Source organism: Fistularia commersonii, chromosome 20 (assembly GCF_037954325.1).
Source record: "Fistularia commersonii isolate RoL2024-O1a breed Wild chromosome 20, RoL_Fcom_v1.0, whole genome shotgun sequence".
NCBI lineage: Eukaryota > Metazoa > Chordata > Actinopteri > Syngnathiformes > Fistulariidae > Fistularia > Fistularia commersonii.
The window spans coordinates 8,403,879-8,418,982 of NC_141303.1; the positions used below are offsets into that span (position 1 = coordinate 8,403,879).

Consider the following 15,104-nt stretch of genomic DNA (forward strand, 5'->3'; position numbering starts at 1 on the left):
AGCTATATGTTTGCTGGTTGTGACAAAAACAAACAAAAAAAACATAGATGCTGCGTCATGATTTTTTCATCTGTGTTGACTGGCGTGAAACTTACCACTAGATAGCTGGGCAGCTTGACAGAGTGGTTACAGACTGCAATATGATTCTAAGAATGTTTACTGTCACTGTTGTTTTTTTTCAACCTTACAAGAAGATAGCCACTCTTGCAAAAAAAAATACCATTGCATCTTGCTTGGTTCCATTATGTTAAACAAGACATTTAAAATCATTTGCTGGTTAGCATGCAACTGCAGAATGCAAGAAAGTCATTCTTGTAAATGTGATGATCAGTCCTACTGGTAGCCATTGCATTTTAATGGCGAAAAAGTTAGAAAACTCATCGAGTTCCATATGATGCTCGAACAAAACTTTGGACTATGGTTAGACAAAAAGAATAAAACAAACGTACGCCCCTGAAATGTTGTGTTTAACTTGTGCTGATATTATTAATCCCAAGTATCAACAGACCCTGAATCTGTACAACTATTTTCATGCATATTATACATCACATTCATCATGGAAAATTACACTGTGCATTTAGACCTAATTGTCAAATATACAGTAAATATGAAAGTAGGACCGTCAATGACAAAAAAGATGAGCTGATATCCAAATCATCACCTGAAACTAAGCAGAAAAAAAAATGAATACAGAGCGCATTTAAGGCCATGCTGCTCGTCCTGTGAGCTGCCAGGGCAAACATTCCTCTTGACAACCACAGTAACACAGTTGTATAAATTCAGCGCAAACATTTCTGCAGGGCTAAACGATGGGGAATATTTGGCTCAGACAAGACTGTGGTCCAGATGCAGCACAAAGCCTTAAATATCAGTGACCACAACCTGACCCACCAACTCAAGTGGATCATGAAGTTGCACAGAATAGAGGGTATTTTAACACGTTCAGTATTCCTTAGTCCAAGTGAGCAGAAATATGTGGGAAGGTCTGTTTATTCAGCTATGCCATTATTTCCTGAATGCACTTAGTGGACCCAACAAAAAGGCTAAATAACCATCTCAAAATTTGTAAGACATTTGTTTGAATTCCTTTTTTTTAAATGTAAATTTATGCTATTCAATAAATGTAAGATTACTAAATAAGAAAATCCACAGCTGTTTCTTGTATGAATACTCTGATATTAATGTCTTTAGTTTCCAGAATATATTTCCAAAAGATAAAGACATTTCTACAAAAATACATAAAACAGAACAACTTTGATCAAGCTGAAATATCTACTGTCAATTCATTCTACAGCCTCCCTCAGGTGTCACGCTAATTCAAGCTGTGTAGACCTTGGCTGAGGCCATTCATGTTACCAGTCACCATGGCAACAGTCATGGTGACTGGTGTGTCATTTCGTGATTACTGTTCACATTTTTTTATTGCCTAATACCATTGCATGCGTGTTCTTACTTATGCTAACAAGGTCTGCAGTTCAAACAGTATCAATCAACAAACATTTCCACCCATTGACCTTCCCTGCATGGCTTCTAGTCCACATGATGCCTTCCCCATCCCCTTTATATTTATAGCTTGCCATTCCACCATTCATAACTGACAGTTTATTTTTTTTTACCAAAAAACAAGTATTTTCCAAAAAATATGCATAATCACTTCATCAAATAAGGCCAACAGTTGATACAGCAAAACAAGATGCAAAAGCCTCTATTAATCTGATGAGAAGATATTCAAATTAAATCTCCCTGTTAATCTGTTCCTATTTCTTTCTTGTCTCGTTTGTCCATACAAAGAACATCAGGTTTTACGACCAACATATCTCTCCTTATTTACATTTCTTGGATGACTGCAGCAATGAGAACATTTAATGGGTTCTGCATTATTCCTCCCCCCAATATAAAGCAATAAGTTTTTTTAATCATCATGTGGATGGAGTGCTAGTTTATAATTGATTCATTGTTGCAGAAGCCAAATGGAATTCATTTCCAGCTGCAATTAATATGAAATCAAATATACTGCTAGGTCTCCCGACATGTCTTCAATTATTAGTTGAGAATAAATTTCCCCTAAAAGTCAACAGGTGCGAGATCAGGAGGCATTTAAGTGACCATGTGCTGTCAGTAAATCTTTCTTCTACAGGAACTAATTAGCTGAACAAGAAGCGGTCTCCTGGTTTCTACCATTTTTCTTATCAGTGCATATTTGAGATAAGCCACCGTGAGTTCAGCATGGGGTAAATTTATAGTTGCATAAAAGTGTTCACAGTAATATAGCATAGTATATAGTCGTATATGAATCTGTTGCATCTCAGGGTCAAAAGGTCTGTTTGTAATGTTGTGCATTACATTCACATTAAGCATAAATAAATTGGCATTGGCATGGTATACTCATGAGCATTTACAGTCAATAGGTGCCCAAGCACAACTGTTCAAAATAAAGGACCTTCAAGAGCAACACCCATGTGTGTATCAACTGTATCATCCCTTCAAACAAACAACTGAAAACTGTTTTTTATAGTAAGTAAATGATTGTGTTATGATAATGTCATATTTGTAAGAAGAATGGAGAGTACAAAGATATGTGTCTCCAATATCATGTGAGTGTGATATTTATATCCAAGACATTATTTCACTCTGCATCCAGACTACAAATGCTGACCATTGTTTTTTATATACTATACTTAGTTTATGGTTAGCTATGTACAACTTTGTCTGATTTATTTAATTTTTCCTTGTTAATATGCAATAAAAAGAGTAAATCTGCTGCCCTATACATATTCAATGCATCATTTCAATCAAGCAAATTGTCAACAAGGCAACAGGAATTCATCCATCCATCATCAACAGTTTATCCTCATAAGGGGCAATTTTCCCAATTTTTTTCATTTAACCTGCTGCATGCTTTTGGACTGTGGGAGGAAACCCACACAGACACGAGGAGAACATGCAAATTTTACACGAAAAGATCCCTTATCAGAATCGAAACAGGATCCTTCGTGCGGCGAGGCTGAAGTGCTGACTGCCGCACCACTGTAACGCCCACAACAGGAATTAACTCGATGAAATGTTCAATTACTGACATCTCAAACTGTCCGCTGAAACAAATATAAAAATGAATGATATTCTTAGATTTCAGTAAAGTGATTCTGTATAATTTTCCACAATCTATATACCATATATGACATAAATATGAAGAACAGGACAACTGAGTTCCGATAGTCATGTTTTCAATCCAGTTGGATTCTGCCATCTCCTAAAACTTTTGAACATATCTTGCATAATGTTCAAGCTGAGATCAATGACTTATAATTCAGACACTGATTTTTCAACATTGCATCCAAGAGACACACATTCACTAAATATAACATATGGGGCAAAGACGTTATATTAACCTCGAGTGAGCTACTTCATAGAAAAACCATGTGTGTTTGCTACCATCTTGTGTAAAATTGCAGAAATTGCAGGTTTAAACAACATTTCTCGACATATGATTTCAACCTAAACAAAAAATAGTGCATATAGTTATTAATTCCTCTTTATCTCTTGTGGTCACGACAAAAAAATTAAACCACTGTATTATTAATTTTTTCTCTGATGGAAATTCAGCTGGAAGATTTCATGAAGAAATTTTACAACAAAATTACATTTTCCAATTTTATTTTCCATTGCACAGTAATCTCTATCTACATAATTTCTAAATTTTTGTGGCAGCAGATAAAGTCATAAACATCCATGTGAAAGTTGCATAAAACTGTACAAGAAAATTGGCTACAATGAGAAAAATACTGCAACCCACTAATAACTGTTGAATCAAAGACAGAAGATGGCATATGGCAGATAGAAGGGACTCCCTCTTGTTTGTGTGACTTATCTCAGGTAAGAATACTGCATACTGTACTATATAAACAAGAAAAAAAAACAACAGTGATGAAAAATAAATGTTTTTTTGGATAAAAAAAAAAGAGTAGCAGTAACAATCGGGTCAGGGGCTAATATGCTGGAAAGGATTTCAGGGATGACCTCAAGCTAAAACCAGCAATTTGTCTTGAACATGGCTGTTCCCCTAGTCTTTCCCATGGGATGAGAAAAAGCTACCCACTGAATACTTAACACAAAGAAGGCCAGAATTGTGGTCACGAGGCAAATAAGAGTCACTGGAAGACTCACTGAAGGACAAAGATAATTTGGAGGACGAAGGCAAAGACTGAAATAGCACAAAAAAAGAAGCTGAAGCATGTGTACAAATACATAACATGCGTCAGTTGAACTTAACCACAATTCAGAGGTCATCCATTGATGCACTTTATCCTACTATTTTCTTTGTTGTCATCAAAGGTGGCTTTAGTTGGTGTAACACTCAACTGGACAAAGACTGCAGACCGGTGACACAAGAAAACAGACATCAATAATCAAACATTGAAAAACGAAAATCTAATAAATGATATCACTTAATTCACATGTAGACACCTTTAAGCACAAACAAATAGAGACATACACATTCACACACATTTTCACTCATTCAAACAGATGAATACCACTAATATTGTTGTATTGCAGCTGTCACGGAATAGTTATGTTTTGAGGAAACAGCCTTATCAACCAACAACAGGCCACATAACACATCTAACGTCCAACTTTTTTGAGTTTTTTTTTTGACGGATTGTGATACATTAGTACTACTGATGGCTAAGTTCCATTCCCATTTAATCCATTTCTCAGTCCCTGCTTTCTAAATGGACACTTTCTAGCCTGATAGGTGCACTCATTCAAAATTCTGGGTCTGCTCATTATATTCTCTGCTATTGAGACTAATGGATTGATGAGCCAAATATGAATGCAGTGGAAAAGCTAAAGCAACTCTTTGGCGTCAGAAATAATATGGCCTCTCTCCTCTTATGTTACTTGAGTAACCGAAACAATTACTTTCCAGATGTCATAGATTGTCAAACTATTTACTTATATACAAATAAAGGTAAAAGCCTGATAGACAGAGATATGCACCACGTTTGAGCTTTACTGCAAATACGGAAATACAAATGAGTCATAATGGTGAATGATTCCGACACCAAACACAATGGTCTCTTGCACCTCAATAAATTCATAACACAAGAGTCACACTGAAAATGCTCTTATACAGACAACTGTCAGCAAAAAGTAAATAAAATGCTTTGAATGTGCCATTAATGGAATAAACATACATATTTGTATTGTCCTGAATATGTGAGCAGACATAATTTCTACTCGTGTGTACACAATTTCCATAATGATATGCACTCCAGAGTTTGTTTCGAAAAACATGGAGATACAACAACTCTGGCGAGACTATCAGGGGGATTTTACACTGATCTTGTCAGCGTTTGTACAGGCGCACACGCATACTGGGTCAAACTACAGAGGCAAAAGGGTGAGAATGGCAGGTAACATCAGTTAAGTCAAATGAAATCCTCAGGTAAACAACAAAATGTCGTGATTCGTACACACTTCCTTTGAGATTTCAGCATTAAAGATCTGATGCCGACATGCCAGTGAATTTGTAAATAATATGCCTTTGATATCCTTGCCCTCCTTTTAAATTTCCAGCCCTTTTCTTTAGGAGAAATAACAATGGGTAGTAAAGACCATAAGCCACAAAAAAATATTTTTTAAGCAAACCAAATATCATTTTCACTTTCACAACAATATAAAAATATGATATTTTCCAGTAATACAGGCAGAGCAATAAAACGAACAATTAACACATAATAGGAATGGCAAGAAAATAGAAATTAACACACAGACATACACGCACACTGTTGGTAAGGATATGAGAGTCTGTACGATACGGAGGAGAGTCGAGAGGTGGAGTGAGTTGACAAAATTTCCAGTGTACATTAGAATAAGTTGCTTTTTATCTTACTTGCTGCATAGACAAAGTGTCCCCAGTGCAGCACCTCCAGTGGGTTCTCTGACTCCTTCATTATTTGACACCTGCATCTTCACCGTTGCTGCATTGTGCCTCTCTTTTGTACTTGTCACTCTGAAGTGAATACAGCGTTGCACATTTATTAGATTTATGTATATATAACATATTTAGATTCTTTTCCTACTTTTTACATTTTAAGAATATTTGTATTGTTTCGTCTTTTCAATAGCCATTTGTCTTTTTTTCAGTTGCATCTGTCTATTAAATATTGGCCCCAGTGGGGCAAAGACAGTCAAAGATGGTTTGGCAAATGAGAATGAAGAATCCCCAGGTGTGTAGGACCTCAGAGAAGAGCCTTAATGAAGATAAACAAAGACACAACAACATAAAAGAGACACCATTTATCTTTTCCCTCTGAGGTTGTCCTTCTTCTTTGTGTATCCCTCAGTTCCACCCTAAGACCGAGGTAAGAACAGTATTCAACATTGTGCTAGGGAGGAAAATCCCGAGTATCTCAGTGAAGAAGGCCTGGAGGGATGGATATTTGAACAGAGGAAAGGTCGGGAGGTCAGTATGAGTCCAAATGAGAGAATGGAAGGTGACAGTGGTGTCCACAGCGCTCTGTTCCTTCCCATCACTGATTAAAACTGGTACCACTTCTTGTCTTTGCATTTCAGCATCATCTGGAAGGATTGAGCACAGGAAAATAAAAAGAAATGTGATTAAAGCTTCAAAGTAAGTAAATGGGTTTAGTTTGATGAGGAATGTGTAATTTGGGATGCGGAAATTATTTTAATTTAAAAGGTTGTGATTTATTTTATTTTATTTTCTCCTTGAATTTGTAATTATAAATGTGATTATTATGCCTGGTGATGTTATCTCTGCTGAAAAAGAAAAAAAAACTGACAGTAGGTTTAGAAATAACTAATATTGTTATAAACAGGCCATCTGTGACTTATAAGAAACTCCCCATTCATTTAAAGCTTTAAATCACTTACCTTTTGTTTCTATTCAGGTGTTATACCAAATACTTTTACCTTTTACCGTAACATAAATAGTTTATTATTTGCACGACTGGCAATTTTACTTCTGTTTTGTTGTTCTTGAATAGTCCAGTTATTATCTTTCATTTTACTTTCCATAGTTAGATACTGCCCTCTATTGGATAAAAACAGCTAATTAATTGATGTAGCTGCAACGGCTTAGCAAGGCTGATCATTTATAGTAATTGTAATGCACACACGTCATGCAATTTTACCAAGTTCGCTTTCATTTATGGGGCACGTTTTTATTGCGGGTGATTTCACAAGATGACAAAATAATATTCTCCTCACAGATGTCATGACACATTAATAGTTTCTTTTACCTCATGGGCATGTTTAGAGAAGGAATCTGCGCTGGCCATCATGGCAGCTGTCCTCTCTTCTAACTCGCCAAGCTTTTGACCTCTTTCATCCAGTGCTATTCGAGCACGAGCCAGCTCTCCCACCACACCAGAGGCTGCCCCCTTCATTCCCTCAATACCACCTGGGCCTGGGATGTGCTGGGCCAGACTCCGGGATGCTCTTCCAGCTGCTACCTCACCAACTAAGAAAGGAAAAGAAAGTCATGCATTTATGGCAAAATACAACTCTAGAAGTAAATAAACACTGATGTTGATGTAGGAAAACAATTTTCATGGGTTTGACATACACAGCTCCTCTCTGTCCAGTGACTGTGCTCCGCCCCCAAAGAGACCCTTGAAGAACCCCCTGTTAGGTGCCTCTGGTGTTTCCACAGGTGTGAATAATTCCCCTAACATCTCCTGAAATAAATACATAACTCTTATAATTACAGCTGTGGGAGAGAAATGCAACAGTTGAGGACGAACACAAATTGTGTTCTCATCACAAAATAAAATGCGTTGATAATTTCAAGAACCGGACTTCTAGATCAAGCTCATTAAACCCTTTAGATAAAATTGCAGTATAAACTGACCTGGAGGTTTTCACAGGTGTCCTGGCTATAAGTGATCCTCTGGATTTCAGTGGGTGAGCAGAGGTACATGGCCTGGCCCAAGTTAGTGAAACAGAATGTCCTGGCTATCCGCGTGTCTGTCAAAGGCAGGTAGTTTACATCCATAAGTGGTCTCAGTCCCGGCAAACTAGATAGGGAGCACAGAAATTGTTTGAATTATTTAATATCAGGGAATTGTTTCCAAACTGTAATTCTCCATGTGGCACACATCTAAGATACTTGATCATTTCCCTTTTGAATCATGACTGTAAGAGGAATATGGAGGAGTGACAGCCTAAATAACTTTAACACTGTCACACTTTTTTACACCAATTACACACGCACACACACACACACACACACACACACACACACACACACACACCTTGATTTTATCTGTATACATATGCTTGTGTTTTCAGTTTCAAACCTTCTTTCATTTATTAAAATTGATTAAATGTTGGTATTGATGACAGTTTAGCAATAACATGAACTTGGTCCAACTATGAATATGTGTGAGGAAGATCAACTGAGGACATTTGATAAATGTTTCAATCAAAACTATGAAGACTATTTCAATTGACACTTTACAGTTTTGAAATACATTTGTACATTTTTTTGTGATAAAAAATTCTCGACTCTACCAAATATAAAAGCACACCAAACTGAGTCTCATACTATATTTAGTTGAATAATGGTCAAAGATGTAAATTAAGTAAATTTAATTCTTCCAAATGATTTTCTTTTTTAATATAAACACATGGGTACTGCCATCTTTTTGATAACGACACACAATTTCAGAAAAGAACAGTAACTGAAGATTTTAAAGAGGATTTCTTTCTCATTCTTGCTTGATATACTATATAACTTCAACTGCTCATCAATCTTAGTTCTCTGTTAAATATGATAAATATGGACAGTAGGGGTTGCAGAGTGACAATCTAGTACCTGCAGTCTTTTACTAAGAAGATCAACTATTCTTGCACATACAGACTATTCTACCTGCATGTCTAGCTGGAAAGATGATTAATTAAAAGGGACATGAAAAGATTTTATATATATATATATATATATATATGCATTCCGCACGCACGTTCACACACACACACACACACACACACACACACACACACACACACACACACACACACACACACACGAAGGATTATTAACCAGTACACTGATGCACACCTTTCTGTCAAAAGTGTCACATCGGAGAAGTCATGTGTCTGCTTTAATATAACAGAGGTATATAATGGAGTTCAGGATGCTTTAATTAAAAATAATTAATCTATATGAGATAAACTAAGAAGCAGGGTTGCTGGTGGACAGATTTGCATAAAGATGTGCGCTCTTGGTTTTCTCTGATTGAAGGTTTCCAATTCCGTTGTTGCATAACATCAGTTACATCACACATACAATCTGTACTTGTATTCTAATCTAACAACCATTGAAACCGTGAGAAAATATTGCAGTTCATTCCAAAATGACAGACACTGCTTGTGATCGGTTAAAACTGATTACAGAGGATTCCATTAGTTATGTCCCCCATTATGAGAAGGAGCTTGACTCTTGTCCTTCTGTGAACTCAGGATGTCTTTAACTTTTTTCAAGTAGAATTTCACAATTTCCATGTCACTCTTGATCCACTGCACAGCTAAGCTTTCAGACCACAGCCTTTCCATGCAAGAGGGCCAATGTCCTTGTCATCAGTAAAAATATATATTTGAACTTCAGTTAATTACCCTTAGCCAATCAAAGCAGCACTAACGAAAGAAAATACAGACAACTTGAATTTTTTTTCCCTACATTTACATTTTTTACCACTTTCCTTAAAGTTTACTACTTACAGTCAATAACTGTTTCTCACCTGAGGGTCATGATGTGGCCATTAGCACAGAAACATGCCAGGCACACGCCTTGGCCCATCTGTACCACATCTGCACGCAGGATGAAGGAAGTCTCTGTGATACTGTGTTTATAGATGCAGTTCTGGGATGGCAGGGAAATGACTTTGGCCTGTTTCTCTGAACACACCACAGCATACTGGCTCTCACTGAGGTCCTGGGAGGTCGAAGGAGAAACTGAGACGGGCCGGCGCTTGCGGACTTTCTCTCTTTCTTCACCATCTGCTGTGACGTTGGGTTCATACCAGGGCTCAAATGCAGGGGGCACAAGGGAACCTGTGGAATCCAAAGAGGCCAGCTGCAAGATGCTCCCCTTTAGTCGTATCAACATGCCTGAGAGAGAGCAGAAAAAACAATTTTTCATATCATTGTAGTTGCTTTGTTGAAACCATATAAGCAGTTATACAGCTTAATGTAATGAACCTGAAAACATACATTATGATAAAATCACTTTTATTCTGAGAAGTATTCCCACTAAATGGTGTCCTTTGTGGTAACAGTGCTAACCTGAAGGTGTAACGATAACTGGCTGCAGTTGCCGTTGCTCCCCAGCGGGTGGCAGTGTGAGGGTTAAAGCTAGCACAGTGCCCAGGGAGGTGCCCACATACAGGCAGGGTGAGAAAGTGCTGTCTCCCTTCCGGGCGAATGTCTCACAGAAGTGGAATGAAAGGATGGCTTCTTTAGCTTCCTTGTCAATGCTGGTGACGCTGGAGGAGCGGGAGCGGCTGAAAGAGTTGTCCCGGTGGTCTAATGGGTTGGCACCCCGTGGCGGGCATACAGACAGGAAGACAGTAAGAAAAAACACAGAGAGGTAAAGCACCTGCAATGCAATGAGGACACAAGGCAATAGCTGCTCACAGGGTCTTACAAAATGAAGAAAACATACAAAATGAAGAACTGTTTCGCTTTGAATTTCAGTCCTTGCTAAGGAAATTCGACAAACATAGGAGGCGCTCAATTAAGGGACATTTTGGTGCGTAAATTCTATTCCTCTGTATGTACGACAATTTCATACATTAGCTACCACAGCAGAATTGCATCAACATCTTTTTTGTTACAACTTAACGCAATTGGACTTTAAACGATGATATGACAGACACACCAAAGGACAAATAGCATATTCCTTTAACTAATGAACATTGTCCAAATATCTTTATTTGTAAACACTTTATTTACAAAAAATAGGCACTCAGGATACATACAAAATTGAATATCTGAAGTTTACAAAACAAACAATTAAATGAAAAAACAAAAAAGAAATCCCCCGGACTAGCATATGGAATTGGCACATATTAATTTGACCCTTTCAGATAAATCCAAGGTGCAAAAAGGGTACTTAGGAACTTTGGAACACAAAGCAATTCATCTCTATTTATTTTGAGAAAATAAACTGAATTTATACAAAGAAACAAAAGGCGGGATCACAGTAGAGAAAGAGAAAGCTGCAGAGGTTAAAGAAAGCTTACAGTGAGATGGATTATGCATAATATAAGTCAGCACCACTGACCTCTAGTAGAGCCCCCACAAAGGCCAAAGAGTGGGAGTCAAAGCACTGAAGAAAATTTCACAGCCAGTTTAATGCCAAATATCTTAGTCAGATGAATTAATTTTAAGTAGGATAGATCAGTGCTACCTTTGTTTCATGCAAACTTAGGAAAACATCTGCATAGCTTGCCAATTTTGAGACTAATAACCAGAAGAGTCGGAACTGATGGACTAATGTCCACTTAGAATTACTACATTTCAAACAAATTGTTTGTAGGCACAAAGTCAAGGCTTACCCAAGTCTGGCTTTAGCTCAGTAGGCAAGCTTAATTTCCGTGACATCTTTGCTGGAAAAAAGAGAACATCCCTCTTTACAAACACACGTCTAATCTAACACACGATGCCATGCAAAGCTCGAGAACTAGCAAAGGGAAATATTATGCACAAAGATAGAGGGCACAAAAGCAACGATTTTCCTACCAAAAAGTGCTTGGGGTTTGTTTCATCAACATGGAGAGCAAAAATACTTTACAAAGAAGAAAACCAGGTGTAAAGACTCAAAAACAACCCTGGATATCTGAGGCATGCTGCAACAGACAGAGGAGGTCACCTCTACTTCACAATGCCCTCTTAGAGAGGACTAGTAAAATAACTGCACAGTCATTCCAGACCCTCATGCCACAGGAGCATGCACCAAAAACATGGAAGTAACAGGAAACAGCAACTACTGAACAGGAGATGGAAAAAGACAGTGATAAAGATGTTTAGGAGGTACTGACAGCTGTCTGGGGCCGCTGACGGTAAACTCAAAGTATATCTTACACAGATGTCGTATTTTCTAATTCACAAATGAGTGAGGCATACTTACCTAAACTGTGGCAACATTTGTCCAACATTGGGTGAGTGAACGCTTATGAACAACTCCCTGGATGATTAACTTACCACACCACTTTTTATTTTGTTGCTCACCTTCTAGACCTGGGTTAATGATTACACTAACCTAACAGTTTGATTTTAATAGTGATATTATTGAAATATAATAATGGAATAAATAATGCATGTCTGACATAATACTTATACTCAACATGTATTATTATTATTATCATCATTATCATTATTATTATTATTAACAACAACAACAAACTGATAAGTTAACCGATAACATCTATCTTCTGCCACTAACCATGACAGTCCTGTCACCAGTCAATCCCAGGGCCTCACAGACAGCCATATTCACTCACTTATTTGGGGCAATTTTCTTCCAATTAACCTGTTTTTGGAATGTTGGAGGAAACCAGAGAACCCGGAGGAAACACTCGCAGAAGAGAGGAGAACATGCAAACTCAGAAAGGTCCCCTTGTTGGAACCAAGTCAGGGTCCTTCTTACTGTGAGGCTGAAGCACTAACCACTGCGCCACTGTGTAAACCGATAAAAAACAATTTCCAAAATAAGCTAAAAGAGCCTGTATTTATTCACGCTTAAATTTAATAGTCTCAATTGAGGAAAAATTTGATATGAAATTTGGTGAATTTTGGGGATTTTTGATAATAAATGAACAAAGACATAAAAATGCAGGATTTTTTTTTTTTTTTTTTACTTTTACAAGGGAACAAAAAAAAAAATAAGAGCACATCTGATAGCAACTCACTAAAGTCCTTGACATTCTAAAGTTGGGATATTTGCTGGACAGCTGTATTTTTCAGGACTTTTCCAGACTGACATTGTGGCCATCTGGATCTGGTACTTTTTCTTGTGCAATCTATTTTGATTTAAGTGTTTTTTATGCTCTGTCTTGTTTTGATTAACTGATTCTCTTGTATATCGTGCTATTATGCATACTGGATCAAGTTGACATGGGCTAGAAATCGCACAAAGACTAAAACATAAATAGTGTTGGAAACCAGGTCAACCCTAGTACTTATTACACAAAAGGAGAATGATTGTAATGTTAGTCAAACCCAGGCTGCACATTATTGAGTCAATATACCAAGAAGTGTCAGAAATATTCTACAATGCTTACAGAGAGATGACAAAAAAATGTGTTTTGACTTCTCAGTTAATGCAGTAGGATGCAAGAAACCTTTGCATGAAATTAGCAACATTGAATACAGGTGGGGGGATTCACATTTGGTTGGTATTGAGAAATTGATTGATATGGTACACACAAATTGAGTTTAGACTTACAGCTAAGGCAAATAAGAATTTCAAACAACGGCAAAAGTGTTTTCTTGTTGATACCACACCCATCCTTCATAGGGTGCAGTAAATAAATGTGATGCTGCATTCCCTACTGCGCACCGAGTAGGGAGGCATCTATTGTCTCATCTTACTGTAGGTATCAAGATCAATATCTCTTACATGATCACATCATCAGCAATGAACACCACATCATTTGAAACCATCATTCATTTTGGACACCTTAGACCTTATAATCAAGACCCTGTTCAAATGTGCCTAAAAAAACAAAATATGCTGACGCATTGAACACGCGAACACGCCCACAAAGACAGACGTACAGCTGGACAGATGTTATACTGTCATACAGATGTCATCATACTACACAATGGAAAAAGAACGCCAATCAGATAACCGTTTACTGCAGAGAAGGCCAGGACAGAAACGACACGCAGGCACATGTACAATATGACACTCGTGCTACAGACATGTAGCATGCATTGTGAGACTAATTCATTGGAGGTGCATCATGTATCTATATAAACTAGTCAACTAGTCCCACCCAGGTTCCAGGTTAACCTCTACTCCATGACCTTTTTTTTTTTTTCTGAAGTTGTGCATCTAGTTACTTGTGTACTCTTTAACTGAGTATAGAAGTAACAAATAGGCACCACTGGATTTCAGCAAAAACAATAGCAGTCTTGTTATGTTATACACTAGTAGCCAAAAGGTAGTGGAACAGATGCTAACCCAGACTTTGTCATATATTGATCGGCCTATTTCTTCCTTCTAAGGTGAATATGATGCAGAACACAAGGACATGGGGGGCAATCTGGACCTGCCTACATAACTCTCTTATAAACATTTCTGGCCAATCTTACCTCCTCTACCACCTCCATTGTAGAATTGCTGTAGATTGCTGTTTGACATCAGCACTTTTGGGAGTATAATTGGGGAAGTAAAGTACAGTAAATGTAAAGTTAGAGACAATTTTTGGCTGGCAGTGCATAGAGGCTGCCAGTGAAAATACTGCCCCTAATGCTGAGAATTGTGAAGTAATAATTTGTGAATGGTATAGTGCTCTACATATATGCTAACATCTAGAAAAAGTAAAAACACATATAATATATAAATAATAAGCATGACAATATATTCACATGCAGTGAATATATTGCATTTGTTATTCACAGCATTAAAACTGATATAATATATAACGTTTAGGTTTTCAGATAATCTGCTTAGAAGTTTAGTGCCAGGAAGCATCAGAGTATTACAATCATCTATGTGGCACTAACATAGACTATCATTTATTGTTAAGTGCACTTGCAAATAGCACTTGAAACGTATTCACTATAATTAGGAAAGTTGACTTGAAGTACACTGGGTGGCTTCACATTACATGCCCCCCAAAAAAGAAAGAAATCCAATCTAAAGGTATAACTGTGAGCAAAAACAAAGCAACAATTTATTGTTGTGAAGTATGTTTTTATACCTAACTAGCAAAATAAACAAAGAAACAACCAACCTAGAAAACAATAATACAGTACATAGTAGACGTAGATTAAAACTAATGCTGAAAGTCTCAGTTTTATGAAGCTTTTAGCATTATTGCAATGTAAATATGATATATTGCAATAAAAAT

At 37.2% G+C, this 15,104-nt stretch overlaps 1 protein-coding gene across 3 annotated transcripts in view; it reads right to left on the minus strand.

Moving 5' to 3' along the window:
• Window positions 1-3,637: 3,637 nt before the first annotated feature.
• stxbp5a (syntaxin binding protein 5a (tomosyn)) overlaps window positions 3,638-15,104 on the minus strand; it is an 87,668-nt gene continuing 76,201 nt past the window's right edge. Inside the window, exons 20-27 of one of the 3 annotated variants that reach the window (XM_086166940.1) lie at window positions 14,344-14,397; window positions 11,583-11,633; window positions 10,309-10,590; window positions 9,765-10,134; window positions 7,877-8,042; window positions 7,592-7,703; window positions 7,266-7,486; window positions 3,638-6,582 (exon numbers count right to left, since the gene is read on the minus strand). In XM_086166940.1, the coding sequence (XP_086023066.1) occupies window positions 6,541-6,582; window positions 7,266-7,486; window positions 7,592-7,703; window positions 7,877-8,042; window positions 9,765-10,134; window positions 10,309-10,590; window positions 11,583-11,633; window positions 14,344-14,397 (1,298 nt within the window). In that variant the 3' untranslated portion in view covers window positions 3,638-6,540. The remainder of the gene's footprint in view (window positions 6,583-7,265; window positions 7,487-7,591; window positions 7,704-7,876; window positions 8,043-9,764; window positions 10,135-10,308; window positions 10,591-11,582; window positions 11,634-14,343; window positions 14,398-15,104) is intronic. The other 2 variants (XM_086166941.1, XM_086166943.1) reach the window with 2 other exon arrangements.